This window comes from Buceros rhinoceros, unplaced genomic scaffold (genome assembly GCF_000710305.1).
Source record: "Buceros rhinoceros silvestris isolate BGI_N320 unplaced genomic scaffold, ASM71030v1 scaffold22473, whole genome shotgun sequence".
In the NCBI taxonomy this organism is placed as follows: domain Eukaryota; kingdom Metazoa; phylum Chordata; class Aves; order Bucerotiformes; family Bucerotidae; genus Buceros; species Buceros rhinoceros.
Window position 1 is genome coordinate 9,314 of NW_010402125.1, and position 25,743 is coordinate 35,056.

General features: G+C 40.3%; 1 protein-coding gene across 1 annotated transcript in view; it reads right to left on the reverse strand.

The window, feature by feature from the left end:
* Positions 1 to 4,431: 4,431 nt before the first annotated feature.
* UBA6 (ubiquitin-like modifier activating enzyme 6) overlaps positions 4,432 to 25,743 on the reverse strand; it is a 28,150-nt gene continuing 6,838 nt past the window's right edge. Inside the window, exons 8-32 of the mRNA XM_010132552.1 lie at positions 24,862 to 24,985; positions 23,737 to 23,840; positions 22,884 to 22,946; positions 21,768 to 21,844; positions 21,035 to 21,101; positions 20,486 to 20,629; positions 19,775 to 19,842; positions 19,438 to 19,516; positions 19,165 to 19,245; positions 18,715 to 18,792; positions 17,159 to 17,340; positions 16,480 to 16,585; positions 15,478 to 15,567; positions 15,287 to 15,367; positions 14,563 to 14,691; positions 13,645 to 13,696; positions 13,476 to 13,539; positions 12,531 to 12,600; positions 11,864 to 11,935; positions 10,557 to 10,674; positions 9,412 to 9,605; positions 8,632 to 8,759; positions 7,730 to 7,817; positions 7,303 to 7,397; positions 4,432 to 5,029 (exon numbers count right to left, since the gene is read on the reverse strand). Coding sequence (XP_010130854.1) covers positions 4,894 to 5,029; positions 7,303 to 7,397; positions 7,730 to 7,817; positions 8,632 to 8,759; positions 9,412 to 9,605; positions 10,557 to 10,674; positions 11,864 to 11,935; positions 12,531 to 12,600; positions 13,476 to 13,539; positions 13,645 to 13,696; positions 14,563 to 14,691; positions 15,287 to 15,367; positions 15,478 to 15,567; positions 16,480 to 16,585; positions 17,159 to 17,340; positions 18,715 to 18,792; positions 19,165 to 19,245; positions 19,438 to 19,516; positions 19,775 to 19,842; positions 20,486 to 20,629; positions 21,035 to 21,101; positions 21,768 to 21,844; positions 22,884 to 22,946; positions 23,737 to 23,840; positions 24,862 to 24,985 — 2,490 coding nt within the window. The 3' untranslated portion in view covers positions 4,432 to 4,893. The remainder of the gene's footprint in view (positions 5,030 to 7,302; positions 7,398 to 7,729; positions 7,818 to 8,631; positions 8,760 to 9,411; positions 9,606 to 10,556; positions 10,675 to 11,863; positions 11,936 to 12,530; positions 12,601 to 13,475; positions 13,540 to 13,644; positions 13,697 to 14,562; positions 14,692 to 15,286; positions 15,368 to 15,477; positions 15,568 to 16,479; positions 16,586 to 17,158; positions 17,341 to 18,714; positions 18,793 to 19,164; positions 19,246 to 19,437; positions 19,517 to 19,774; positions 19,843 to 20,485; positions 20,630 to 21,034; positions 21,102 to 21,767; positions 21,845 to 22,883; positions 22,947 to 23,736; positions 23,841 to 24,861; positions 24,986 to 25,743) is intronic.

The following is a 25,743-nucleotide window of genomic DNA, read 5'->3' on the forward strand; positions in this document are numbered from 1 at the left end:
CTGGTTCTCTGTAAGGTCATGCAACCCTTACAGGACCTGGAACATGCTGAGGATGGCAGCTGGGGCATTTCCCATGTTATGCAACTGAGGGAGGGCATAAATTCAAGCAAACTGAGACATATCTTGCCCAGCTGAACACTCCCGCACCTTCTACATGCTGGCAGGGATGTTCATCACACCCTGCCATGAGCTACTTCAGGAAACTATAAAAAAGTTAGTGTCCCTCTTGGTTAAGCTCTCTGAGCTACCTCCTTCACGGGCTGAGACAAGTCCCAGAGAGCGCACAAGGAGAAAAAGACTACACAGTGGTAATAAGGGAAGGCAGCAGGGCATGTGAGGGCCCTGCTGACCGTACCGAGCAGCTGTGGAACCAAACCATGGCCTAGGCACTGCATCCACCTCCTTGGAAAGTGGAGATCCAGCCTTCAAAACAAGCAACTTAAGTGATTAGCAGTAAGATCCAAGTTTAGCGTTTTTAGCCTCTGCCAGGAAGCTGGACTGAATAAAGCGCATACAGGATGGGTACCCGCTGCTGAGCTACACCCCTTCATAGTTATTGGAGACGACTAGCTCCAGAGCCTGACCTTTTTCCGTAAAAAGAAAACCCCAAGCAAATAACCCACACCTCTTCTCTGAGAGTGTGGGGGGGGCATGCACACAGCTCAGGTGAAGACAGCTACCATCTAGGTACCGAAGCAGCTAGCGCCTTTCACTACACGCAAAGGGAGTGCTCTGGGTAGAGTTGCTCTTATCTTCAGATTGAGCTGGATTGTCATGTTCCTTTGACATCAGTTGGGAGTCACAAGTGAATTATTGCCTGTTTCAAGGATGATGGAAGTCAGTCAAGGCTTGGGAAGGTTATTTTAAAGGAATGCCCGTATGTCTCTAAATAATAGACGATGTGTGACCATACGAAGGGGCACCCACCGTATTTATAAAAGTACAGTGCAACATGAGATGTTAAGCACTTTCTTTTCATGAAAATACTTAAGATCACTTTGTGAAGATGGTGCTGCTGCTCAGTTAGAGCTGCAGCTTTTCCTCAATATGAGGTTGAAGCTTGTGTGCTGCTGTGAGAAGTGAGAACTTAATACTCTTCACTGTACCTCACTTTAGCCATGCAAAAGGATTCACTTACTAGCAAGACAGTTCTGCTGGTGTTATCAAAGCTGTAACTCATGAAACCTTTAAGCCTGAGCCTCAATGAGCTTTCTGCAGCATGAACAAACACCCACACTAGCTACTTCATCGACCACACAAAAGACACCAAAACCCACATTTTCTAAAATAAACTCTCAAAAGCTCTCTGGTCAAAACTTAGCAACATTTGGACCAAGGTTTAGATTGCTGCACTGTGCTGCAGCAGAGTATGCTTTCTGTAACTGCAAAACAGGAGATGGATAAAACTTTCAGGCTAATAGGCCAGTTGCCTTTGGCTGAAAATCAGTTCTTCTCTTCAAACAACTGGTCTACAGCCACGTCATTTCAAGGACACAAGGAAATACTCAGATCATGAACTTAACTAAAGCCTTTACTTTTGAGACTAGTTACACAGGTATACAAACTCTCTGCCTAGCTCAAACCCTCATTATTTCAGGATGTGAGATGCTGAGATGAGGTGACAGGGTTTCTGCATTCACAGAGGCCCAGCTGGTGCCAGAGTTGTTCTTCCTATGTAGTCATTACTCTTGAATAGCACTTTTTTTTTTTTTTTAAATAGACATTCACATATTCACCATACATGGGTCAACGGTGGGGGGGGAGGGAAGCTGAAAACATGTACTTTTTACTCCTTGCATAGATAAAGTCTGCCAAAACAGTCTTGGTAACCATAGCATGATCTTCACACAGAATCCTCACTACTCCTGGCGTTAAAGAAACATGAAGATTAACCACAGAGAACAGCTGAGCGGGGTGCTAAATGCCCTGTGTTTTGCATGCACAAACATTCCTGCAACTATTAAGAATGTAAGGAACTAAGGGAAAGCTAGTGTAAACATAAGCAAGCATACTCTGTATGATATAAAACTTCCTCTCTGCAAGTCAGCTGCTCTTTTCAAGTATAGCATTTTGAAGGAAAGCTATATATCGGAGGAAAGAGAGTTTTTCACTGCTGCAGGGAGGTGGTGAGCTCTAGCTGCTCCACGGGAAAAAAGCAAACAGTTCTAGAGACATGCAAGCTTTCATTACAATGGTGGGGTGGGGGGGGTGGGCAGGGAAGCAGATCTCAGATTCCAGGTAGCGCTACAAGCTTCTGCACTGCTAGTGACGACGCTGGAGATCTGGATGACTAGCACCCCAAAATTCACTTGCCCAGTTTGATCGAGCCCTTTTAGTGTGATCATGCTGAGCACCTGCTGAGACTTTTGATAAAAAGCAGCAACAGATTGAGAAAACAGGCTGTATCGAACACAACTGCACACCTAATAGGCTCACTCCACTCTGCACAGCCTTCAATATAAGTACATTCACTCTCCGTACCAGCAATTCAGAAAGTTTTAAAACATGAAACAACAATTTTAATAAGTCATGAGACAAGCACAGTTCTTCCATGTAAGTCCTCTTCAGGTTATTACTTGTAAGATTTTGCCTAGGTTAGCTTATGTCCAGACAATTTTAAAGGTCTGCTACTAAATATCTAGAGCAATTGTGCATTTTTGGTTTGTCCATCTGCAAGTGTTTAACTGAGCAGAACCCACCTACAGGGCAGACATCCATCTAACAGATACACACAGAAAGAGCAGTATAGAGATACAGCCTTGTCTGTAAGTTTTGGCTGCCAGCTCTGCCAACCTCAGCCTGGACTTCTGGCAAGGGTCTCACAAAGCGGTATGCGTTGTCATTAATAAAAGCCATTCTATCAGTTATACCAGAAAAATTATTTTAAACCCTGAGGGCCGTCAGATGGCATTCCAGAAGAGTACCGAGACTTAACTATTTTTATATGCTCTTTACTTTGAACGCACAAGCGTGATGTTAACACACTGATATATCAGACTGTACTTAAAGTTTTATTTGTTTCCCAACAACTGTGAGAGGTGACAGTGCTTTTGACTTGATCTAAACCTTTAAGTGATTCTTGGCACTAATTAGTAATTTCAGTTAGGAGTTCAGAGTTTAATACCTCCACAATAAAACACACTTTAGTTGTTACTTAGAAGTGGAAACTCACTGTCCGCTTGTGACTTCTCTGCACTCTAAATGTAATCATCTTTTCTCCTGTTTCAAAAAGTTTCCCTAAAATAAGTTCTTTAAAAAAATGTTAGGTAGTTTAAAAAGGCAGTATTAATCTAGAAAATTATATCTATAAACTAGACTGACTGTAAAACTATATACACCCTCGAGAAGATATCCTGCATGTAAGACTAAATCCCAAATATTGGAATAATTATGTTGATTCCAGCTATTCAGTTCCATACATCTTGGTGTTCAAGATCCCAGCCTAATAGCTGCTATTTCTGCCCACAACTGAGAAGGGAAAAAAAGGAGGTAAGATTCCTGACTAATAATGTTCGTTAAATATGAAAACATCCCTAAAGCTTCATAAATTATGATTGAGGATAAATAGTTAAGTAGTCAAAAGCTTTTGCAACAGCTTCAGGAGAAAATATGTAATCACAGTCTCTAAAGCTTAAACACATTAAAAGGTTCTTCAGCTCATAGGCTTTTATTCTAATCTCACCTCACTCTATCATCACGGGGAAAAAAAAAAGAGAACTACCAGCTCAACTATCCAGTGTTTAAACGACAGAGAAAATAAGGCGGTGTCACAGATGCTTCTGCGACATACCTCTGCCTCACCACAGCAGCAAAGCTAGTGCCTAATTATTTCCAATTAAGCAAGTTCTTTATACTTACATATCCTAGTAACTGACTGGTGATGATAAAAAAACCTCAATGTTCAGAGCAACTCAGGACTTGTGCTGTGGACAAGCATACAGCATAACCATTCACTACAAGGAAATGGTACCAAAATGAGCAGCTGAAGAAACTTTGCCATGGCACCATCCAGAGTCATTTGCCTTTTCCTCCTTTTGAAGTCATCATTTGCTACAGGGTTTAATTTGGTAAGGGCAGAAAGGCTTAACCACACCAACCATTTTCTGTTTCTTGAAGACAAAGTTTTATTGTTGAAAGTGTTAACTCAGCTCTCCGGTAGGTTTCCACTTTGCCCGCATTGCAGTATTCCCCAAAGAACAGTCTTAGTGCAAATAATCAACAATTCCAGCTCTCTTGACTTCAGAGGAGCTGTGACAATTCACACCTACTGAAGACTTGCCTCCCTGTATCTCCATGTTGAGACTGACTTAAGATAGTTACTCTGACACACAGCATCACTAACTGTAAAGAGGAGAGCACCAACAACACAATAAAGCAGTTCATCTGCTTCTAAGTGGGAGTTTAAACTTTTTGGATGGATTAAATCTCACATGTAGATGGCAAGAATGAAATCCTTGTTTGAAAATTGAGTAATGTATGAAATGGATTTGAGATGTTCTTAGAACACCAGGAGTATAGCAGTTGCCCCATTTTTTGTACTCTTCTCTAAGCAGCACCTCATTTGCACACAGGGACCATTTGCTAGGTTCACTGTTCTTCTTGCTTTCTTCAGCTTCCCACAAATTAATACATATCTTGTCTTTAAGGGAAGGACTGTACTGGACATTCCATCTCATGAAGTGACCAATCCTCCTTTGAGCAAACAGGTTTGAAGAAAATGGGAGCAGACTGAACAAAAATCCAGTTTGTCTTCAGCGCAAAGCCACTGATTTTCACCATTTGTTTTAATTAAGGCTTCACCAAAAAGAAATATATAGTACCATCTTTAACAGCCGAAAATTAGCACAATCCTTTCAGAACAAATGGCCATGAGTGACTTTTGTATCTTTACCATCAATTGTCTTCCTGAACAAAGTAGTATCTCACTGGTGGCCCTGGCAAGTCTTCCTCTCCATCAGTCTCTGGAGCAAACGATACTGTCAAATCTACATACTTCTTATCAGCTGATGGTTTCACAAGCTTTTGCATCCTACAAAGAAATGAAGAACAGTTTGTTAACACAGCAGGAGGATGATTAGCAGTGGGAATTCAAGGCCACACTAGGATGGATTTTGCTGCCAGCAGTGAAGCCAAACACACTACAAACCAGATTAAAATGAAGAATAAGCCACTTTTTGATTTTGACACAAAAGCTGTTCCTCTACCTGAGATACAGCAAATGGCATTCCATTTTCAATGGCATTTCCATCAACGTTCCATCTTGATAAACTTCGCCCGTTAGAGCTATTACATAGATCACTGACAAGTGCTCGGCACAAAAGAGAAGAGAATATGGCCAGTTTTGGAGGGGAGTCTTCCCTATGTAATTTCCCTTTGGCATCCTACTGAGGCATAAGCCAAAGTTAGCTTTCAGTGTAGGATATTGGATAGTAAAGAGAAGTAAGTTCTCAGTCTATCAGTAATGGCTGGTTTTAATACATGACTAGGAACAACCACTCTGGTGCAGACACCGGATACATAGTTCTGATGGAAAGACTTTGAAGGCGAATAGCAATGAGGGAGGAAAACCAGCCAGGAACTGGGACTTCTTTGTTCATGACCACTATGTGAGTTTAAACTAGGCAAGTGTGTCATGTCTTAGTGCAACTTCTGCCCCGCGTGCTTTGCTCTCCACAGTCTCAAAAGCTACAACTATTGCTTGGAAGTTGCACAATAAAATACTGAAGTAGAAAGTCAGTAGACAGCCTCATTTTAATTACATATCTTTGGATGTTTCAAAATTATTTTTCTGCCAACTCAGAGTGGTAGTTCCTGAGGCCAGCTCAAATGCTAGGAGGCTGAGGAAATACAGTCACTCATTTCTATTCCTCACAGGTCACTTAGAGAAGGATTTCCCTTCTGGCTACGCTTTAGCACGCAGGTCAAAAGGCTGCTTTCCCCAAAGTACTTGCTCCCTTGCAAGAACACAAAGCATTAGCCTCTTCTCAGCAGATACAGAGGTCATATCCATTTGCATGGGGAAGCCCCAAGCAACAGAGTAAGGCAGGTAACTTTGTCTCTAAAACTTGCTTTTAAGGAGTATGCTACCAGTCAATGCTGTAATTCTGAAATGAAGACAGAGTCTTCCAACACTTATCATATTACAGTCAGGGAAAGATTTTAAACACCTTAAGAAAAAAAACACACAAGCAAGACCAGAGTCTGCTGTGCAAGTATCTTATAAAGCTTTTTGGACTGTTTGTGACAGAACACCAAGTTGCTGTAACTACATGGGAAGTTTGAACCAAGTCTCAGGGTAATAAGAAATCCTGATATTCACAAGGAGGCAGCTTCACACCATGTCTTTGACTTCATTACACAGCCTGCTCGTTCAAAGTTATTTATACAGCTGTAGGACAAGGAATACAAACAACTTATTTTGAGATAGCTGTAAATTCACATCTTAGTACGCCAGACACTAAAGACAGTACCAACTTAGGGGTTCCTCCTTCCCTGGAAGTTTGAAGTAGCTTGCCCTTTGCTTGACAGTACCTACCGGCAGACCTTGGAAACAGTAACTGATCAAGGCATCTACTTGCTCTAGCAAAACCCATGAGCGCTGACCAGCACACAGTTCAACAGGAGCTGCGAGGAATACATTCTGAGCTAAAGAAGTTCAACCAACATAAAAAGTAGAACTAAACCTGGGTGAGATCTGGCTGTTAGTCTGGACAGACCTATCAGTCAAAAAACAATGCCCTGCCCTTACACCCTCCCACACTTCCATTTTCCATTCCGTCCCAATTTCCTGTCACTGCAAAGCTGTGTGAATGACTTCATTTCTAAACTAGAATCTCAAGGAACTACTATGAACTGAACAGACTTCCAGAAATCTCAATCTGCAACCAATACATTAATTCCTTCCCAAATAACAGGTTTCATTCTTTCACAGCTAAGTTGCTAAATACCACCATCAATTTTAAACCAGTTTAAAAAGGTTTGATTAGTCTTGTTCTACTTGAACCAAGGTACGTTCTTTCCCCTCTAAAAACTACTGTCAGACTTCTTTGGGTTTCTCACTCTGGAATTCATCAGTTAAAAGTAGCATTGTGCAAATCTCCTGTCCTCACCACAGAAGTTAATTCACTTTCTCTTTTTTTTTCCAAAAGGAAAAAGTTACCTTTTGTCTTTTCCAAATACTAATGACTAGCAACCGCTTTCAGAGAAAACACTGTATCATAAGGACGTGTGTCCGACAGCAACCAGTGAACTTAATTTGTCTGTGCATTTGCATCCCTCAATCCATTTTCCAGTTATACTTACGTCAGCTTTAATCTTTTAATATGACCTGGCATCACAGGAACATACAGCATTTTGACTCCCTGTACAACCATAGTTGGCTCAATTCCATATTTCTCCTGGAATTCACAAATTAAAATTTATTAAACGACTAGGACAGCTACACAAACCTTAGGATCTCAACCAGAAAACTTGCTCATGCATGGACGTTGACAGAAGTTTTATTAAGATAACATTTCAGCCAATCAGTTTAACAAAGAATTTGAAAATAGGCTCAGACATGTTTTGAGATACTCCCACTGACATCAATTCCTTCTAGAATTTCTCTGGTTTGAACAGTAACTTGATAAAAAAAAAAAGTGTCAAAACAAAACAAAAAACCCCAAACCAACAACCAAACCCAAGAAAATCCTTTCCTCACATCTTGTACTAACCCAGTACAATAACTTACTCTGACAGCATTTATGAAGTCCAACAGAGTAAAATCCTCTTTCCCATAAATTGTCCACCTGTCCCAGATTGTAAACGATATCCCATTTCTGTTTTAAAAAGAGAAAGGTTGTTTGTTACTTTAGAGTATGAACTCAGACACTTTCTTTAAACATGTGTTGTTTAAAGGAAACAAACATTCCTCTTCTAGCAACTTACTGCTTTATCTCGAGCAAAAATCTCTCACCTCTCTGCTGCCATTTCTTTGACTTGGCTAAGCACAAGTCACAGCAGGAACTCTTGAGTAAACATGGTATCTGGTGATGGACTTACTGAGTTATCAGACCTACTGAAAAATAGTAATTGAATTGACTGAGATGCAGAAGTGTCCATTCTGTGCAGACAGGACCTTAACCGCACATCTTAACTTGTTAGAAATAACTCGACTTTTAAAACCTCGCTAGCAACACTTCCACTGAAAACAAAACTAAGCCCTTAAAACCACTGTTTTTTAATATAGGACAGGAAAACCACTTATTACCACTAAATAGGACAGAAGAGTATGTGCTGCATTTTCCAAAAAGGAAGTGCTCGAGCAATGCATTATGGGAAACCCTTGGTGGTACTAAGAACATCACACTTTTAGTAGTACATAGTAAATAATAAAGTTTGACAGCAGGCACTAGGTGATTCATGATTTTCCAAGCTGGAGAACAACAACAGAAAACGACTATCTGTAACATTTATTTGGAGTATGACCATGAACTGTGGTTCTATCACAGTTCTGCTATGCAGCCTCATAAGGCCTTAATCTGGTTACCTGGATTTAACAACTGTACGAACTTCACACTTGTAACGGCTCACCAAGTTCTAAGCATCACCTACCAGGTTTAAATACCACTCTTCTGCCATTGTCCTTCCTACCTGATTTCCGTTCTTCTTACTTCAGCAGTTTCTGTAAAGACCATTATGGGAATGGCTAGGTTCAGAAAACAGTTCTTGTATGCATCAGCTGGGTAACCACCGACAACTTTGATGAGTTCCAATGCAACCTGCAGTAAACACGAATCCCGTATATCCATGAGACCAAATGCAGGTTTTGGATACTGTGTTATCAACACTAGCTTAGTGAAGAGGCCAGAGCAATTTGCTAACGAGATCAGCCTTTGTCCAACTGGCAGTGTAAATCACATCTGGAAGTGCAACCCAGTATGCTACAGAAATTAATTCTGTTACTGCTAATGGAAATATTTAAAATATTCACACCATGTTTCACAACAGTTCAAAACTGTTCCTAATGTAGGACTCTTCCAAAATTGATTAATTCAAGACAGCTCCACAAAGCATGCAGTTCTGTTGAGGTGCATGGATATGAACCTTTCCACTGTTAGCAGTGACACTCTGATGGAAGTTGGTATTAATTACAGAAAACAAACCAAAATGCTGATCTCCAACTCCTCTTCCTGGTCAGCAAATCAGAAATAAAAGCACTGAGGCCTTAAAACATCTAGAACCAAGATGAACCTAGACCCTTTGTCTTAATATACAAGAAAAAAAAAATTACTAAATGTTGAAATAAACCCATTTCTGCAAAGAGGTTCTGTTAGGGTATTGTTAATCAATATCCACACAACACTGGTTTTAGGCAAGGAACAGTAAAGAGCAAGAAATATAGACTTCAAACATTTTAAAAAGCTTACTCACCAGCCCTGATACTGCAGCCGTAGCTGTTGCAATTGCAGGAATAATCTTTCCAGCAATGCGCTTTGTTTTGAACCGATCTGCTGGTTCGATGTTGTACATCCTGGCTCGCAAGTTTGATGCTGCAGTTATGAAATCGATATGCCCATTACTATCATCATCTTTTTCAAAGGAGATGGGTTTCATTTGCAAATCATCTGCTCATGAAACAAAAAAAAGAAAAAAGCAACAATTATTATTAGAAAACTGAAGATGCCCTAAATGTAAGTTATAGTGAACCAAAACCTTAACAAATTAAAAATCTCACATTCTGAAGCTTGGTGCCTTACTTACAACTTGCTTTCCCCTGCTAGAAGCAGAAATGCCCCTTTCAATACTAGTTGTTAGAAGTTAACAATGAAGGAAATATCACAGAGCTCCATAATTTTATTTTCCTTTCACCACCAGAAATAGATTTTGACCAGTCATATGGACGCTTCTTATATAGCCCATTTCACTGTAAGTCCATGCTGTGAGAACTCCCTCTACAAGTTTTGTTTATCTGCAACCATTTCACTACGGACTCAGCAGCATGGGAGACAGGTTAGAGTTGACACTCCATGGGATGGGTTAGGGCTAAGCTAATCTTTCTGCCCTGTGTTCAGTGCTAAAAATACGTGCATGTAGTTGCTGCCCAATGGGACCAGGCACAAAAATGGGATTCAAGCATCCTCATTTCAACATATCTAGAAGATGCTGAAGAAGACTCCAGCAGCCTTCAAAATTGCCTAATTTCAGTTTGATTCCTATAAGTAGTAACTCTCCACCTTCTCATACCAGAACAACTTTCACTCCATCTGGGATCTAGCCAATAACCTTTCCCCACTTAGAGTTCAACTCCCTGCTGCAGCTCACTGTCACCAGGGTTGTACCTACCTGCAAGTACAGAGAACCCTGAAACTTGCAGAAATCACAAAAGTACAGAAGCATAGGATAGTGTCAAGCAATAAGGAGAGCTATCTGCATGGCACTTCAGAAAGCTCTCTACAACAGCTACCTGCTTCTTGCGGAATTACAGAACTGCTTTATCCAAAAACCTGAAGTGTCATACTACTGGCAGTGCAGTTGTAAGACATTACTAAGCTATGACGCGAGCTTGCACTACTCACTTTCCAGAGCTTCATTGGACAGTATAGACTTCTCCAGCTGGAAAATAGCATTTCTTTCATCCTCACTGCTGACTGGAATATGTTCGGGTTTTCTTGCAGTTTCATCAGTCTGTACAACCTGCAAGTGTGTGCAGTGCTTGAGTAATACAATACATGAACTTTGTACAGCACAAGTATGAAGTGTACTAGATTTCCTGTCTTCCCTGCAGTCTTTCCTCCCCAGTTCAAGAAAGACATAGACTTACTGAGGCAAGTCCAGCCAAGGGCCACAAAGATCATTAAAGGACTGGAGCATCTCTCATATGAGGAGAAGTGGGGAGAGCGGGCACGGTTCAGCCTGGAGAAGAGAAGGCTCGGTGGGATCCTATCAATGTGTATAAACATCTGATGGTGTAAAAGTACAGAAGGCAAAGCCAGACCCTTTTCACTGCTACCCAGTGACAGGACAAGGGGGTATGGGCACATATTGAAGCGGATAACATTCCATAAGAAACATACCAAAAAAAAAACTTTAAACAAACAAAAAACCCCAACCAAAACTGTGAGGATTGTTGAACACTGGCACAGGTAGCAGAGGTGCTGTGGAGTCTCCATTCTCAGAGATATTCAAAACCTGATGAGACACAGTCCTTGATGACCTGCTCGACCTGCCCCTGCTTGAGCCAGGGGATTGGTCTAGGCCGTCTCCAGAGGTTCCTTCCAACCTCAACCATTCTGTGATTCGGAGTCAAAATACTGGTTTTGTCTCAACAAGGCAAGCATTCATGAGACAAGTGTTAACAGAGGGCAAGAAAATATGAATACACCCTGGAGTATTTGCTAATTTTAAATTCTGACAGATGCTAGCCACTGCACAACAATGCTTAGGCTGTTTTTAAGTTAACACTTCAGAAATAAACTTAAAAGCAATGACATTTCCTTTATATAAATCAGAAAGAAGTAACAAATTGGCACTAGTCTTGGATTGCTTTACAGTTGATTATGAGTCAAATTTTAGTCTTTTATTAAAATAGAATAGACTCATAAGCTTTAAAAAAGCCTGCAGACTTCCAGTCACACTCATGCATGGAAAACGATGCTACAACCGATCATTTGCAAAAGGCCCCAAACACTGCACTGAGCATCTGTACATAGATACCTTAGCTACATCAAGTCAAGTCAGTCCTGTATGCTACACTCTTTGTTTCCCCAAAACACATTTCAATTTGTGTTTATTTCTCATCAGAGTCAATGCAAGAAACAGTTGGAGATGCGGGACAGTACTTGTATATTTTTTCTATTCTTTTTAAACTAAATATCACACTTACTTTGTTTGAAGGTCTGAACTCTGGTACCTTCACAGCTGAAATAATCTTCAAAATAGTTTCCTCTGACAAATCCTGTTACAGTTTTGAAGAAAAACAACTTAATATATAACAAACAACTCAAAAAAGCCCCCACAAAAAGACTATATATCCAGCAGCATTTCAAAACAAAAAAATCCCACAAATAATCAATGATGCTTCAGTGAAACTTCACCACTCAATGAGTGACATTTCAGCTGCCACAGTGAATCAGTGGTGTGAAGTGCCTAGCACCCGAAAACTGAACAGAACTGAAGTGCAAATGTGACTTACAGGAAGATCCAATTACAAAAGAAAAAGGGACTGCGAGTAGTTAAAACTCTCAGATGATTGCTAAGACACTTAAACAAAAAATTGCCTTAAAGTCTTCTTTCAGTTCAATTATAGATCCGTGAAAATAAGAATTCTTGAACGCTTACTGCAGAGACCCCATACACTGCTCGTTCCTTCTCCCGGCTAGGGATGTAAATAAAGGTGACCAAAGGTGAGCAGTTACTGCATAGCCAGTGCTGAAGGATAGATTGTTTTAAGAATCACTTTAACCAGTTCTTGGAAAGAACTGGCAACTGGGCCAAAACTGAACATGTACACCCAAGTTATGCAGTGGGCATGCTGTTGCGGTACGGATTACCTTTTCTGTGAAAGGAACACAGTACACTGTTGCAAAGAGTTTTGCTGCACTCACAATGAAACCACAGTGCCTGAAGAAAAGAAAAAGGTAATTATTTTCGTTTTGTTGCTTTTATACTTTTATATTCAAAAAGATCTTGAAAACACAGAGAGGGAAATGGAATTTCCACCTTTCAGTGCACACAGTACAAAACAGATGATAGATTTTGAGGGACTCGGAAGTCCTCCCCAAAACTAAGCAAACTTTGATGAGTGAAGAGTTTAGTTAAAACCACATTTCCTTAACCTTCACCATCAAGAAAACAACTACAAACACTTACATGACATCAATATGATAATAAAAAAGCTTCACCTCAGAGATATTTTGATACTTGCCATGATTTCAGTTTTCACACAAACTAAAAATGACAATCTGGACAGTTTCTCAAAGCAGGCGTAGATGTGCAGCAGATAAAGCTTTTTCAATCCTTCAACCACACATTTTTTTACACTACCTGTAATAACCAAGCTATCTAGATCAGACCCAAATTCTGCTGAAGAAAAGAGGTGCCTCCCCTAGGTCATTTTAGGTAGTCAGTTTGATGTGACACATCCTACATTTCATGATGTGCCTATGGGGACGGGGGATATGACAGCAACAGCTGAGTAATTCTGCAGTCACGCAATACATGAAATTGGTTGTTCTAAGCTGTTCCACATCAGATGTTGTCAGAACTTCCCACAGTACCCTCCAATCCTCCCGAGCCAGTGAAAGTTAAATTACCTTCACTGCAGGTATCAGACAGCTCACTGAATCTGCCACAGCGTAAGACTACACACTAGCACCTATACCAAGTACCAGTCCAACCATTAGTGCCACACAGCCATCGCTCTGCACTTTCTAATGCAGGGTTATAGGAGTGTTATAGGATGCTATAAAGCACAGCAGTGGCAGTACCATACTTACAAAGGATCGCTAAATTCAAACTTCACTGGGAAAGGCGGCCTTTTCGGTGATTGCCAAAACAAACCTGGTAAAAAGACAGACTTAAGATGAAATCCTAAGGAATCAGGAACAGCAACACGTGACATACACCACGAAATCACAACAGGCACAAAGGGGTATTTCTACGTACTTCCATCTTTTAATCGTGTATCCAGGGGAAATGAATGAAGGAGCTGAAGAGCCTAGAGGAAAAGCCAGAGCGAGCTTTAGTAATTTGTAATATACAGATTGACATGACCACACTAAATCAAGCCTCTTTTTCCAGTAATGGTGTGAAATCTTGATACAGCTTTTAAGGCACTCCAGTACATAACTGACTGAAGTAAAGATACAAGTAAAGACACAAGTACTGCTGAACAGCGTGACTGGCCCGTTCATTCAAAGATGACAATGCCACCTCATCTGTCCAAAATTCAAGCAACATAACTAATCCAACAAGCAAAGCGTTCATCCCACGCTGTTGTCACTCTAGTATTCTTGTGTACTGATTCACAACCGGGAACACGATGTTTTCTCAATGTGACAACTATAACCAGGGTTTCCATATGCACAGATATATGTTATGTTATTAATACACAGTTTCACATCTGATCACAGCTCTCCTACAAAATTACACACGCACACTTTAGCCAACACTGACTCTCAGAATGACTGGCTCTTATTTCAGCTAACCTTCCTGTGACACCTTCGAGAAAATCAGGAATATGAAGATGAGCTCAGTAATGTAAGTTCAGTAGGGAAAACAAAAAGCCACTGTCCTTCACTAAAAGACACCTGATAATCCGGCTGCTCTGGAAAACACCACAGCTGGAAAAATGCCACGAAAACTGCATGGAGACTACTGAATAGTGCCACTTACTAAACCAGACCTCAAAGCGCTACAGTAGAAAGAGGAAGGGATGTCGCATTTTCAGTTTCAAGTACAGTTCATTATTTATGAAGAGATGGAAGTGAGCGCAAAGACACGGATACCTAGTTATATTAGGGCTACCAAGTTTCCTAAAATCCTCACCAGCCTAGGACCACCTCAGTTCCAGGTCTTACCTACCTTATGGCTAAAATACTTCTCAAACTTTACTCTTGCTAGTTCCACACATTGAGTCCAACTTCGAGGTCTTCTACTGAGCATTTTAATAACATGAAAACAGCCTTCTAAGCTCTCCCCTGATTTTATTCTCTAGATACAGAAGGAAATATGAAAATGTTATAACAGACAAGATTGCTCCCAACCCAGTCAAACAGTAAATATGTTTTCGGGAAGTTACAGGCAAAAGGAAACAGAGGGACACTTTGTGAATTATCGCCCTTTATGTGATCTTCTCCACTGGCTGTGGAGGTGCTGTGATTTATTTCCAGCTCTATGGGCCATAGGTCATTATTGACTCAAGAAAAGATATTAAGCAATTGAGTCTCATTTGTTACATTACCGAATTCACGAAATTAAGTCTTCCTTTCATTTTTCCCAGCTAGTTGTACCTTAGCGTGACACCCACTATACTCACTTGCTTCTGTATGTCTGATATTTCTGTGTCACGTACAGAGCACACTTGAGCTAAAGAGGCAGCCTATGCCTGAGAGTTTGGCTTTTAAGCATGAGACACACCAGAAATACTGTTCCCATGAAAGATCAGCTAATGTCTTGGCCAAGTAAGTCTCCAGGTTTTCTGAATTAAGTCAGAAAATAAGCCAAATCTCACTGAACTTAATAGAAGCAAAATCCATAAAGCGTTATATTTTAAAACTTGTATTTTACCCTGGCAATGTTCCCTTACCTGTAAAACTTCCTCTGCAGATGCATAGGTTTGCCAGAATTTGTTAAACAACGAAGGCTTGTGAGAAAATGAACTTTCAAACTAGAAAATAAGAAGAACAAATATGGCTTTTTGCAAGAGGTATATTAGATTCTCCATTTTTCCAAATACACACGAAGTTATGCTGAACACCAGTAAGCTTATTCCCCTACCTTATCTCTTGCCCACTGTATTGTATGCTCAATGGCTGCTGGGAAAGACTTCAAGGTGCAAAAAGGTATTTCTTCTTCTGGTGGATCCCGCTGTAATCAATGCGAATTGCGTGTAAATGCAGGCTTTTTAAAGTTATTGCTAATAACAGCACCAAGAATTTCTAGACTATGTAAATTAAAAACTACACTGTTATACAAGGTGGCTTATTTATACTTAGAACAGAATTTGTTTTGTGTGCTCTAACGTATCACTTCCTGTTTACGAAGAATAGTCTAAACTGAACACTGGAAAGGAAATCTGAACTCTGAAACACAAACAACAGAAGAAATCGCCAGCCAGCTTTTCCAAGACCTGCAGCTGACATGCTGCTCTCAACATGAAATACGCCCTTTCACTCAAGGCCAGAAAGATTTCTTGCTTTGTGGACCCTAGGAAGACAGTTAGGATGCTCAAAATTCTATCTTTATGTGCATGCAGTACTGCTTTATGGTGTTTTCAACTAGTGAATTTCTAATTTGTAAAGGCAGTTAAACTAGAACTTAAACAGAGGGATATTGCAAGAGTTTCAAGGTTCATTTCCCCCTTCCCTCTTCAAACACAACTGTTGTGTATGCTTCTGGTATGTTGGCAGACTAATTCCACCTACCACCTGGTGCAAGTGATATTCACCAAGAACAGAACGAGCAGGCAAAAAGCAGTTTTAAGAAACAAACCCACAGACTTTTTCAAAACTTGTGCTTCATGATTCACATAGTAGTTGGTTTTCATTATCGGTAACCAATCATCAGCTAGGCAGCAGACTATGGTATCTCTGGTCTGCTCAAATTTTATTTCCTGTGAGCTTTTCTTCAGAAACCAAGGCAGTAATTATTTCCTAGTAGTACTGCTCTTCAGTAACTCAAACAGGCCAATTCTTTTAGACAGATACATAAAAGACTGAAAAATTGGAGGGCATTATGGAACTAGCTACAGAAGGTAAGTGATGGTCTTAAGACACTTACGTGACTATTATAGGACTCTGTCAGATGGGGCACAATAACTTCCGTGTGTCCTTTTGTTCCCATAGTTCCAGAGTCTATAAGAGGACGCAGGTTTGCTACACAACGACTGACACGGAAAGACACAGGCTATCAGAATACAGTGCAATCACTCCACTCTTGCCTTGCAGACATTACCTCAGTATAACCAGAACCGACTCTAGGCACCTTCAGAAGAGTGGAAAGCTTACGCCAAACTGAGGAAAAGAAGTGATTAAATAAGACCTATCTCAAGTTAGATCAGGACACCATAAACCTGAGCCTACCTGGGTTAGAAGCATTAGTATTCTTTTTATCCTTCCGTATAAATTTAAATACATGTTCTAATGCATAAATAATTCAACCTTAAGATTGCCTCAGTGTTCTCCCCCTCAACAGACCCTGACAGCTATTCATTTCCAAAAGCTCTCTCCAAGGCTCTCTGCCATGTGAACAGCGGCAGTCACAGAACCGCAGTTAGCTTCCACCATGGGTATAAACCCCTTCCTCCACACAGCCAGCATCCCTTCAAAGGAGCAAGATAAAGCTGAGCAATTTGCTATCAGATCTTATAAGCAGTTGCAGATCAGGAAAAATAAGAACAGAAAAGCAGAGCTCACATACAAACATGAAAAGCAGCCCTTGCTTCCTTTCCACAGCCTACCTATCAATGTATCGCCTTGCCTCAACGTTGTCCAAAGCGGTAACAATCACATCCTGCTTGGTATAGAATTCATCGCTGTAAGTGTTCTCAGTGGCTGGACAAACTTTATTGATATATGAGTCAATCTTTAAGTAAGGATTGATGTTCAGAGTTGCTTCTGCTGCTGTATAGCTTTTAGGTTTCTGAAAGCATAAATATGTGTGTATACATATCTGTCAACAACGTTCAAATAAACATCTGGGACACAAAGTTTCAACTGGATTTACTGATCAGATAACAACACACTGACAGTAATGTGACTACCAGAACACACAATAAAGGAAGTTCTTTATTAATATACCTCCCTCGCTAATAAATATCTTACTAATATAAATTTATTTTTAGTTTCATTTAAAGTAGTGTGTCTGTGACAAGGTGAAAGTGCTTAAACGGTGCAGCAGAATTGTATCAGGTAACTGAAACTGACGCCACATGCTGCCTCTCATGCCGTAAGAAAGGAGCAGTTCATAACTGCCAGACGATAAACCCGTTAGTTACCATGACTATGTCTACGCAGCATAGACATCAAACATCTCTGAATAATCACATTCCTGCAAAGCATTCCACTCAAAGCCAATTTCAGAAGCTAAACTTGAAGAGTTCTTAACCTACGTGACACTTCTAGCCATACTACGTTCAATTATCTAGGTATCGGCACTTCGAACAGCGGAATTCAAGGCAGTGTGGCTTCTGAAAGCTTGCAGAGTTCACCTTCCATTAATCTATCCATCCAAAATGGATGATCTAGTTGAAGATGACCCTGCTCTCTGCAGGGGGTTTGGACTGGATGTCTTTTGAAGCATCCTCCCAACTCAAAGCATTCTATGATTTTCATCTGTACCCAGATTTGCTAGACATGAACAGGATGTAGAAAACCCAGCTGCTGGGGTTTGGGCAGGGGAATCCCTCTTCCCCATTGCTGTCAAGATCTGACCCACCTTTTTCATTTTTTTATGTGTTTGCAAGTACAGGGATATTCCCTCTGCCTCTAAGGAACTAACAGTTTCTGTAACGTGCATTTACTGAATGTACTTTTTTTTGCCAAGCTATTTGCTAGCTTAATGAAGATTGAATTAAGTTAGAAGACACCAACTTTGGTCAAGTTCCATTAGCAGTAGCTCTTCTTGAGAACACTTCTGCTGGTGCTATCTACTTTTTTTTGTTTTATTCTCCCTGAATTTCAATGGTACAGTAAAGCATTTCTGGCATATTAACCCATGGCAGCTTATGTGACACAGCATTCCTCACCCGACCCTCAAGTTCAAGAGATTCACTAGTCAAAGACACCAATACGAATTAAGATCGGATCAGCCAGTTTTCCTCAACTGAAACTAGTGATAAGAGGGATGCCAACATAGTTCCAGATGGTGTTTTAAAAGATACGGAATTTCATTACTGCCTTTAAGACTTTAAGTCCGGACGGAAGTACATACGCTCTTGAGTTTGGCTCTCAGTGGGAACACAAGACAGGGAAACAGAACAGTAGACCAGAAAGTTTACTGGAAGAGAAAGCCTACCTGTATGTGATGAGGTCGAAAAAGAAACTGCCTGTTCAGGTTGGATTTCTCTATCAAGTCTGGATCTGTAATTGTAACCTAAGTCAGAAGGGGCAAAAGCAACAGCTGAAGTTACAATTTAAATGCAGCACTGAACGCTAATTTTGATGAATCTCTACAGAAACAAAGCACTGTCAGTGAAAACAAAGCACTACTGTTAGCATCCACTGTGACTAACACCTCTGCCTATACTGACTGATCAAATTTGGTTTTAAAATCAAGACCGCTCCAAAAGTGTGTTCTGCTTCTAATTGCATGCTACTGCCTGTCCACGCTGAGGCCAGTTTACCCTCTGCACAGAGGTCGACCTGAAATAAGGCTTAGACTTCTAACATTTTTAAGTAGTCTAATTATTTAATTATTTCTCACATTACTTTTCAACAAGCAAAATGAGGCTAATGGGGGACTTACCAACCCTTTGTCTTGCCCAGTACCAACACCAAGAAGCGCAAAGTTTTTTAGCATTTCACAGCCTATCGCTCCACAGCCAACCTAAATAGAATGACATTTTTAGAGTCAGAAACCTAAGTGAAAACCACGAAGACAAGCCCAGTTACAATTCTGGACCATTTGTTCTGCAGTGGCACATGTGATCAGGGCTGCTGTCATTATTTTGAAGGCAGTGCACGTTAGCTGTATCAGCAAAGCATTTGCAAAATGTTTAACAGTGTCAGTCATACTCACCAAGAAAACATTCAAATCATGCAGCTTCTGGCACAGAGAGTCTCCAACACAAGCCCTCAGGGCATCATACCTGTCTCCCCTATGCAGGCATACGAGACAAAACCAAGAGACTAGTAAGCTGCCGTTTATAACGGTAGTATCACTGATGCCGAAGTGCACTTTGACATGAGCCAAGAAAGTCAGACCAAGCCCCCTATAATTCCTATTCCTACCTTGTTCAGATATGACACACATTCTCACTCCCATGCTCCTCCAGCAAAGAGCACTGAACTAAAAGACACCATCTGTGCCTGCTTAAGAGTCAGATGTGAACAGGACATAAAACAGTTATATTTACCGTGGGAGAAATTCTTCAGAGCCCATCTTTTCTAGAGGTGTTACAATGTCTAACATATCTATATACAGCTGTAAAAAAAAAAAAAATTCCAATAAAACCTATGAAAAACAGTCATGTCATTTTCATTCAAAAAACCAAAGCAAATATACTTTCTAGGTACAATAGAGTCTAGAAATTTAGAAGCACTTTTACTGTCAGTGGAAGACTATACAGCATTCAGTTCCCTACAGTTCACTTCTCAATTTTAGTGGACAAGAGACAGCACCTGGATACAGAGGGTGGAAAAAGCTCATGGCAATGCGAGCTGCCAGCGTTTGATTTCAGACAGGTGCAAATTAGATTGTGGAGTTTTTAAATCTATCTTTATTCCAACATGTATTCTGAGAGTCTGAAAGCACTGCTCTTAGGTACAGCAGGTTAAGCTGGCATCAGCCTCCTATCAACTTTGCACTGACAGGCCAACGCTCTCCTTGCTTGTGAGAAAAAAGAATGTGATGTCTGAACGCCAAATATGAAAATATTAACTGAAACTAGCTGCACTTCAATTGTACACATAAAAACGTAAAATTTTCCTAAATTCAGTCTCAAGCCTTTTTTTTTTCCCCATTACAGAAGTTGTTCAAGCTATTTTGATCATACAGCTTTTACACACAAACATACAATCATAACATCACTGCCAAAATAAAGATTCTAAACCAAAGACAGTCTTACCCACTGCTGTAATGGAGAAAATTTTCCTGTTACTGCTTTCAAGACTTCCTGGCTGGCAACACCACCCACTGCTGCAGCCAAAGGAGCTAGAAATCCCTGAGCAGTCCTAGACAGCCATTTCACCAGATTTCCATTCACCTGAGGCTGAAAAATAAGACGTAGTATCAACAGATTTATCCCTTCAATTGAGCAAGTCAGTGCTTGACTGTTTCACGGATTATTTTCTTCAGTAAAAGACAAATTATTCACTCTGACTAGCAAAAAGGTTTCCAGCCAAGAGAGATCCACTGTCAACCCTGCACTTGTAATATGCATTTATCTAAAAACTGGATTCACATAGCCAGAGGATTCAGCCTTCATATCAAGTGAATGTTTGGTTGAACTCATGCTGAAACACCTTTGTTTCTTCGCACAGCCTTCAGAAAGCCAGCTGATCCATCTAAAGATGGATACAGAGACCAGAACAAAGACCAACAACTAAAGCACGACCTTTAGGCAAATAAATGAGCACATAAAAATGACTCATAATGAACATGATTCCTTACTCACTTTGTTTTCCAGTGTTTCACTTATAGACATGGCTATTTTCAGCATTTCCTCAGCATCCTGAAGGCATCTAGACACCAGGGTAGAAACAATAATGATCACTTAAACATCCCAGAGTCCTTCTTGAAACACAGAAGGACTGGAGAAAAAAGAAACCCACCAGATACAGTAGGAAGAGTTTGGAAATTCATACTGGCTTTAACAGCGAGCACTAAAGACGCACTTCTAAATGTTCAGTTAGCTCAAGAACAGGAGTCTCGGTGGAGGAGACCAAGTGAAAGTCCAGTCTTAAGATTTATACTTTGTAAGTAGTTTTGTCTCATTTAACTTAAAATTATGCACATCAAGAACCACAGCTGAAAATGAAAAACAAATCCTTTTTTTTTATTTCAATCCATATGCTACAGGATAATTCACTGAATATCACTGAAACCATTTTTCCGTATTACCCCCACAGTGTGAAAAAAACTGGAACAGAGAGGACTTCCTCCAAAAGCATTTTCTGTCTACCTGGGCCCAGAATTTGCCATTATTATACTGGGAAAGCCCTGTATAGCCTACAAACCAAGACATGCATTAGGAAACATTTTTCATCTCCGTTTTAACTTTTCTTTTCTATGTCATTTGTTAAGTACTAGACAGACAAGGTACCCTGCTGCACATCAGACCAGTCACTACAATAAAAGGAGAGATCTGTCTGATTCAAGGCTTAGCAAACACAGGATTGTGGCATTACCCAATATTCGGTGCACGACCAAAGTTCTCCTGGAACTGGTTCAAGGCAAGCATCGCAACATGAATTTGCGAAGGTACCTGTTAAGACGATAACAGCTGTTGACCAATTACAAACCCCAGAAAACAAAAGCAAGTATTGTAGCTCTTCTGGAGCTACCACTTCACTTCCTTGGCACTTAACCATACTGTTCCAAAAAAAAAAAAATTTCTAAATAGCTTTAATATGTGAATTTGAAATACTTCACACTAATGTTTTTACGAACTGGGATTATAAAGTATTACTGAGGAATAATTCAATACCCTTCAAACACATTCAGCACCCACTTCAATTAAGTCCAGCTAAAGCGTCCCCAAAAGAATTCAGTGCTGAAATCGGAAAATGCGGTAATCTTCTTTTAAATAGACATTAGAATGCATTGCATTTTGCCAAACATCAAAGTGCAGCATTAAAGGTCCAAAGTAGAAAATACGAACAGGCAAGTCAGACCTTACATTCTCAAACAAACAAAATTCATTAGATGAACATTTTTTAGTTAAAGATTTTAATGAGCCCAAGACCTATATGCCTTGCATGTCCATAACACTTAACTAAAATTGTGTTAGGGGCAAATACTTCTGGCTTTCTCCCAGATTCTAAAAATACCTCTAAATCAGTTTTTCAAAGAAAAAAAATTCTTACAGTGTTAATTCCAGTTTCCAACCATCTTACATTCACGTTATTGCAATTAACCCAGCTTTGACAGTACTCTGATTTTTATCGACCAAACATCATTAAATACAGGAAAAATCATTGTATCACTTGCAAAATTTACACTCCCTTTACACTGAATTAGACTTATCAAAAACTGAGGTTTTAAAGAGGTGGCTGAGCTATGCATTTACAACACACTCGGTGCAAATCACAGATAACAAGCCTCTACAGTGATCTAAACCATTATGTATATTCTGTGCGACCACACAAACTGATACCTCACCCTTATTTCACACTTCAAACTCATTATTTAACTACTACAAAATAAAGTTAGGAAATCACATTGTTCTATACATAAATCTGCAGATTACATTCCATGTAGCTTTAATTAAAGCACTTATACCGAAATCCCCACATGCTAATTACCTCAGGTTTGCTAAAATCCGCAACAAGGCATAATGGATTTGTTATCTGCTTCTCCAACCGCTCCTAGAAAAAAAGAATTAATGATAAAAACACACCTCCTTAAGGACACAACAGTCACTGCTACCTGACAAAACAATACTCTTCCTGGAGAGCCTAAGAACGAAATATCCCTTCTTACCAGCGTTGCTATTACTCTCTCCATTATTAATGCCACATAAGATGCATAAAATAATCACCTGCTGCTAGTTTTGTCAATCAAAAATGGTCAGAGAGGTATTTCACATCCTAGTGGCAAGACTCAAGATCTCTTAGGCTGCTCTGAGGTCAGCTACCAGAGATTTTATAGGCAACTGACTATTTGCTTGTAGAACTTCCCCAGTCAGGAAGAACAGTGAGCTACTGCTCCACAGAGAGACAAGACACTGAGCTGCGCATTCTTGCATCAGAGGCAGCTGGTCCTCACTCCAGCTTTTTCAAAGAATGTAAGGCGGCAGTCAGGATTGACTTTCTGCGAGCCCAAAAAAGCACACAGCACCATGTCACTTGCAACCCCTCTTATACAAAGTCATCCGTCCCCTCTCAGAAGGCCACCAAGAAACCACATATTTGCAGGCCTTCCTGGAGTCTTTAGCAACACAAGGATAGGCTGCCTGTAAATAGGTTTCTTTTCTCTACACTGGCAGGTAACTTTGAAGTATTTCCATTTCTCTACGGTTTCGTAAATTGGTATCACTATTCTTACCCAGTAAAATTAGCATAAGCACAAATCACAGCTAAACAAATTCAGTTCAGTTCAGCGGAAGCTGAACTCTGCTTCCACTCAAAAACCTGGTTATGTCAAGCACCCACTTACAAAATAAAACATCTTTGGCGTCTTCACTTGGACAGCTATGCCTCCATGTAGGTAAGGCTCCATATCTGACGTATCGCCAATACTGAAGGAATAAGGTGACACCACTGAAAAGAGAATAAACAGTGGCTGGTAATGAAGTGTCACTGGATACAACAATTCTGTACGCCGCGAAGCGGGGTTTTGCCAATGCTTTTAATGCTGCAATTTTGTAGTGTGCAACCTTGCCTTGAAAGCATAAACACAACTGATCCTCCTAACAGGACTGTTCCTCTCTGCCAGTTTCTGGGCTGAAGTATTAGTTTCACATGGTCTGCTATGAAATAAGCTTTTTAAAGTGGCAGCAGATTTTAACAAGAATTCTGATGACCACAGCTCTGTAACAAAAATGAAATCACTCTAAGTTCCATTTAGACTGTGCACAGCAGCGTCCCGTGTACTGCTCAGAGCAGGATTTTAGTCCCATGATTAGTACAACAGGCAATCAAAAAGGGCAGCTGAAGCATTTAAGTCACGTTTCCTCTCATACTACCTGGAGCTTAATTCAGATAAAGCAAGAAGCCACAAAAATTAAGTCATGGAAAATTGAAACCAAAAGCTGGGCTGCGATTAAGCACAAGGAACTGAACACAGCATCGGCACTAGCAAAACAACAGGGTCCAGAGAAAACAGACTCAGCCATGAGTTTCAAGGGTACTGTTCTTGTATCAGACCACAAAATACTTAAAAACAAACAATCCCCGCCCACACAGTGATGTCAGTGCATCCCTGTACACTTAAATTTCCACCCAAAAAACTACAAGGCAAACAGTGACACACAAAGTGGTATTAATTTAGTCCAAAACTACCCTCCAAAAAACAAAACAGCTTCATCAGCAAACTAATGACAGTAACCTCTGAGGCTAGTTTCCTACTCTCCTTAGGCAGCAAGATCAGTTTCAAAAGACTACACTAAACGGAAATGGAGTCAAGACAACACTAGGAAGACCTCTGCCCCAGAAAGCTATTTTTTTGTGCTCACTGGAGGTCTGCATAAACCAGCGCTCCTCTGGGTAAAATGGCTAACGCCACAGGCAGCTAAAATGAGGCAAAAATAAATACCTTGCAAATAAGTCAGCAACAGTGTACCTGTTATTTGGTGTGTGGATCCATTTAAGCATGACATTCCATGAACTTCTCGAAAGGTTAAGAATTGCCCTGTTTCAAGCCTGTGGGGGTGATTTTCAAGGCAAGTGACAATACCAGGATTTGACTGAAAGGGAAAATGGCAAAGTTAACAAGGAACGAAGTGTCTTGTGTAAAGGAGTCATGCTTTATCGCAGTCGTAGCTTTCTGGCTATTGAAGCTGCAGCCTCTAATACTTCTAGAACCTCAGCTGTGCCATAACAAGGGAGCTACTTATGATAACTTTTTCAGTCCTGTTATTTTCAGTTTAACAGCATTTTCGTAACAGACTTTCTCATTTTTACCTTTTACTGTTCTCAGCACATTAGCATACTGCATTTGTAAGTTCTTAGCAGTCAAATTCATTGTTCTGTTATGAAGTAGTAGCAAATTTATCTCCTCTTACCAAACAAAAAGTAGACTACATGCACAAAGAAATTTTCAGACATTAAGAAATAAAGTCTTGCGAATGGTCCTTACTACTTCACATTTCCTTTCTATCTGATCTTAAAAAGGTCACCCAAACTAGTTTTGGAAGTTAGGAAGCTTACAAAGCTGGACATTTTTAAACAGAGGAAAGCCACAGCCTTGAGCAGATCACAAACAAACAAGTTTACTCTTGCTAGTATCTTGGACAACATCTCATCGTGTTCCAGGATGTCATGCCAACCTGCCATGCACACAGAGACCTCTCTGCAGTCTGAGAAGACCTCATGAAGACCTCATGGTGCAACCTCAGGCTGTATTATAGCCGATCTGCAAGCAAGCCTGGCCTAGAAAGCCTCCTGCCATCCCTTCCTGAGCTCCCAATATTATAAAGATTTTAGTTACGAAGCATAAAACTTA